We start from the raw sequence: 4699 nt of genomic DNA, 5'->3' as shown, positions 1-4699 counted from the left end.
GTTTCTCTGCTTTCTGTCTGTGAAATAGAATTTTCATTGTAGGCTTAATAATATCCTATTACACTTACAAATTTTTCTTGGATATAATTTGTTTATCCAGTGTATTTGGACTGAGGCTTTTTAGTTTATGTGCTTGATGATTTAGTTCTACTTTTACATGTAAAAATTCAGTCATTGAACTTGTGTATATATATTTTTAATTATGCAATGACTTTTTTTAAAGCAAATTATGTAATTAATTGTTGAGTGTTTAATTTTGAAAATGAGTTATTTTGAAAAAAATGGAAGGATTTGACCATCCCTCAAAATAACTATTTTGAAACACTTTCACAGATTAAATTGTTACATATTAACAATTAAACATTATTGGCTCATTTGGTTTTTTATTTTTGAAAAATTAAATTTATTTTTTCAAATATTTTTACCATGACTTTCATCAATCTTAAATAAAGAGTTAAATTCTTAGCATTATTACAAACATCAAAGAAAGTAGATAATAAATTAGAAAATTTAAAGATGAAAAGAGTCTTCATAGATTTAATTAAAAAATTTAAAAGATCTTTTTGGAGAAGCAATTAACTAATACTTTTTCAGAAAGAACTTATGAAATAAATAGTATTCTTTTAAAAAGAAATATCAAACCCTTTTCAGTTCTCAGTTTTTAAAAATCATTTTTTTGACTCTGTTTCTATCATGCTATTATAATTTATTTATTTATTTATTTTTTTTGAAAACTACTGTATGCAGAAACACTCTGTACCATTTCAAAGTTATTTTAAATTCACTTTTTAGTTTTATCAAAATGTAAAATTAAAAAAAAAAAATTTGTAGGTGCATTAAAGATATAAATTATTTATTGTAGTAGTGGACTAAACCTATAGTTACTACTTTTGTAAGATTATTATTGTTATTATTGTAGTAGTGGACTAGACCTATAGTTACTACTTTTATAAGATATATTATGGTTATTATAAGTAGTAAGATTGTTATTTTTATTATTACTTATTATGGTTATTATAAGTAGTAAGATTGTTATTTTTATTATTGTAGTAGTAGACTAGATCTATAGTTACGGACCTTTAATATTAATATGGTTGTTTTCAAAACTTATTAGAGAAATATTGTTGTTTTGAAACTTATTAGAGAAATATTGTTGTTTTGGGAGTTCGAGGCTAGAAGTTGAGGGTTGAGGGTTCGATTAATGTAGAGGTCGAACGTTGAGAACTCGACAAACAAAGAAAAACTTGGAAACAATATGTATATTAGGCATACATAAGTTGAAACTTTAACCCTCGACAAGGAAGATAAGTGGGTGAAGGAAATCTCGCTAATTTTTAGGTTGTCGAAGGTTGAAGTTTCGACATACATAAGTCAAAACTTCAATCCTCAACAAGGAGATAAGTGGGTGAAGGAAATCTTGCTAATTTTGTGATGAGGATCTCGCTCTAGAAGGAAATTTTGCTAATTTTGTGATGATAGGGTTGTCAAAGGTTGAAGTTTCGACATACATAAGTCGAAACTTTAACTCTCGACAAGGAAGATAAGTGGGTGAAGGAAATCTCGTTAATTTTGTGATGAGGATCTCGCTCTAGAAGGAAATCTCGCTAATTTTGTGATGGGGATCTCCTCTAGAAGGAACAGTTTGTTAAAGAAATGTTTGAGGATCTCTCTCATGAGTAGGATCTCGCTCATAATTGTCTTTATTTTATTTACTTTCCATAGAAATATATATATATATACACACACATGACCAATGAGAAAAAAAAGCTAATAATCATTAATGAAAAAATAACAATAATAACATAATTTTGTTACAACTAATAACTATAATTGAGTAAGTTTAATGAAAGTGCATATATTAAAATTGACTATAATTGAATAATTGTTCTTTCTAGAGCGAGATTCTCATCACAAAATTAGCGAGATTTCCTTCACCCACTTATCTTTTATTGGATATTCAAAAAAATTTTATTATAAAGTTGTACATTATTCTTTTAATTAAGTTGTGCATTATTCTTCTAATTAAGTTGTACATTATTCTTCTAATTGAGAAATAAATAAATAAATATATAAATATAAATAAATAAATAAATAAATAAATAAATATATATATATATATATATATCAGATCATGGCTTTAAACCCAGGACCTGTTGATCTCGATGTTTTGTACGACCAGTCTATTCATCGATCATCTGTTGTATGACAAGATCGTACTACTAGAGAAATATCTTGCAGGCGTCGAGAGGCAATTCTCCAATGCACTATCCCGCTCCACCCTCGAATACTACCGCTACTGCGCACATCTGGATTCTATGGGGTTGCCAGATTAGGATTTATTCAGTTGGACTGACATCTGATCACAGTCTTGGTCGAGAGATGGAGGCCCGAAATGCATACATTTCATATGTTTGTTGGAGAGTGTACTATCACTCTACATGACATAGAAGTGTTGTTGGGGTTACCTGTTGACGGTGAGCCGGTCATCGGAGTGATGTACGATGATTGGTCAGAAGTTTGTCAACTGTACCTCGGTGCGACCCCACCTGTTGACAAGATTAAAGGATCGAGGTTAAGTTTAATATGGTTAGGAACACAATTTCGTGAGCTCATAGATGATGCAGACGAGGAAACCGTCATAAGATATGCGCGAGCATATATACTACAAATGATGGGTGGAAGTCTGTTTTCAGATAAATCAAGTCATTTTGTTCACATGATGTTCCTGCCACTGTTAGCTAACCTCCATGATGTGGGGCGGTATTCGTGGGGTGGAGCATGCTTGGCATGGTTGTATAGACAATTATGCAAAGCAACAAGACCTGAGGTTCGATAGATAGTTGGGCCTCTTTTGCAATTATGGGCTTGGGAGTGTTTTCCAACAATGGCTCCACAACTACAACATGTTAATGACGCTCAGTTAGTTGGACGAGCCTACGGTTCTCAGTATGTTGTTTTAATTCAATTTAATTTTTATATCACTGATCTAGTTAATTTAAATTCTAAATTATCAATTTAAAAATTTAGGTGGAGAGACAAATTTTGTGTGACTAGGACAACCACACATGTAGTCAGCCAGTATAGATACATGTTTGATCTGCTTCAACCTGAACAGGTACATTACACTGAACCTAATTGATTATTATACATACTTTGCTTAATTTTTGTACGAATGGTCAAAACATATGGCAGACAATGAGTCCTCTCATATGGTTTCACATTGGTGAGTGGCATCTTCCTGACAGGGTGATGAGACAATTTGGTTTTCAGCAGGATGTCTCATCGCCTTGTAATACTAAACTCGTACTACATGATATTAACCTAAAGACTGGAGATTGGTCCGAAAAAGTTGCACATTTGGTAGTGCGATGGCACTATCGTGCAAGGTTTATTGCAGTGGGGGTTTCTTTTGAACAATTTGACACAGATGTCACTCCAGAATATATTCATTGGTATAATAATATCACAAGGCGCTACGTCACTTATCCGAGAGCAGCTGTGGGTCATCTGGTAAATGAATGAATATTATCTAATTATTTTTAATTTAAATTTATTTTAAATATTGTCTAATTGTTTTATAATTCACAGAGACCGAACAACAGTAGACTCTGTGAGGTTGCGAAGGATCTGAACCAGGTTCTTGCTATATGTAGTGACAACCAAAGCTATATGGAGGAAATTCATTATATGTACGATATTCTTATTGTTCCTCCACCAGCTTCTAGATGTAGAGGACCTGTTCGAGAAGAGGATGAGTTTGATGAGGTTGCTCATAATGTGGAAGAGTTGTCCCCTATGATGCAGGCGCAGAGTCAAACTGATTATGTTAGTCCAATGATGATGATGCTAGCATTTGGTTCAGGACATTAGACCCAGAGGTTGGTCCTTCGTCTTCATACCTGCATGGACATGGTCGGGGTCGTGGAGAGCATAATGAATATTTATATTATGAAGCGCCTGCAGAGGTACCAGAGCAACATCAAGAAGAACCCGAACAACCTCAAGTTCGAAGTTGACGACGACAACCCGCTCGAAATCGGCAACGTCCGCCTTGTGGGACACATTGATTTTTGTAATTATTTTTATATAAATGAGATATTTAATTTAATTTTTTTTATTTTTATGAGATATTATTTTTTTTAATTTATTCTTTTTAGAGTTTAAATAAAATAATAAAATATTTTTAGAAATTGTTTTTATAAAATGGAAAATAAAAAAAAAAAGAAAGAAAGAAAGAAAGAAGAAGATGGAATGCGTAATAATAAAAAAAAAAAAAAAAAAGAGAAATTTGTACGAATGACCCAAAAATTGAAGTGTACTCTTGCTCTCTATCAAAATCTCGCTATCTCGCTCTCGCTCCCGCTCAAAATCTCGCTCTCTCTCATAATCTCGCTCTCTCTTACTCTCTCCCAATACAAAATTTCATTTTGGGCGATGACATCAGCAAGGTTGAGGGTTCAAAATTCGACCTACCTTGGTCTAATTTTAAACCCTCGAGTTATTAAAAAAAAAAAAACAATATTTTTACAAATAATTTAAAAACAATAATATTTTTCTAAATAGTTTCTAAAAGGACAATATCCTTTTAATTTTTCCATATAGTTACTACTTTTATAAGATTATTATTGTTATTATTTTATTGTATAGTTTTCATCTACCTTTCATTGGTCAACGCTTATCAATAGTTTTTTATCCGGTT

The 4699-nt window shown here is 31.8% G+C and overlaps 1 protein-coding gene across 1 annotated transcript; it reads left to right on the top strand.

The window, feature by feature from the left end:
- The first annotated feature begins 3027 nt into the window (after positions 1 to 3027).
- LOC150036705 (uncharacterized) lies at positions 3028 to 4308 on the top strand. Its single transcript, XM_090313054.1, has 2 exons — positions 3028 to 3510; positions 3589 to 4308. The coding sequence occupies exons 1-2, from the start codon at positions 3196 to 3198 to the stop codon at positions 3868 to 3870; spliced, it is 597 nt and encodes a 198-aa protein (XP_090169180.1). The 5' UTR covers positions 3028 to 3195; the 3' UTR covers positions 3871 to 4308.
- The last annotated feature ends 391 nt before the right edge of the window (positions 4309 to 4699 follow it).

Source organism: Benincasa hispida, chromosome 4, assembly GCF_027475165.1.
Source record: "Benincasa hispida cultivar pf3 chromosome 4, pf3_genome.v1.1, whole genome shotgun sequence".
Lineage (NCBI taxonomy): Eukaryota > Viridiplantae > Streptophyta > Magnoliopsida > Cucurbitales > Cucurbitaceae > Benincasa > Benincasa hispida.
The sequence above is the reverse complement of the archived record's forward strand: the minus strand, read 5'-3'. Positions and strand labels throughout refer to the sequence as shown.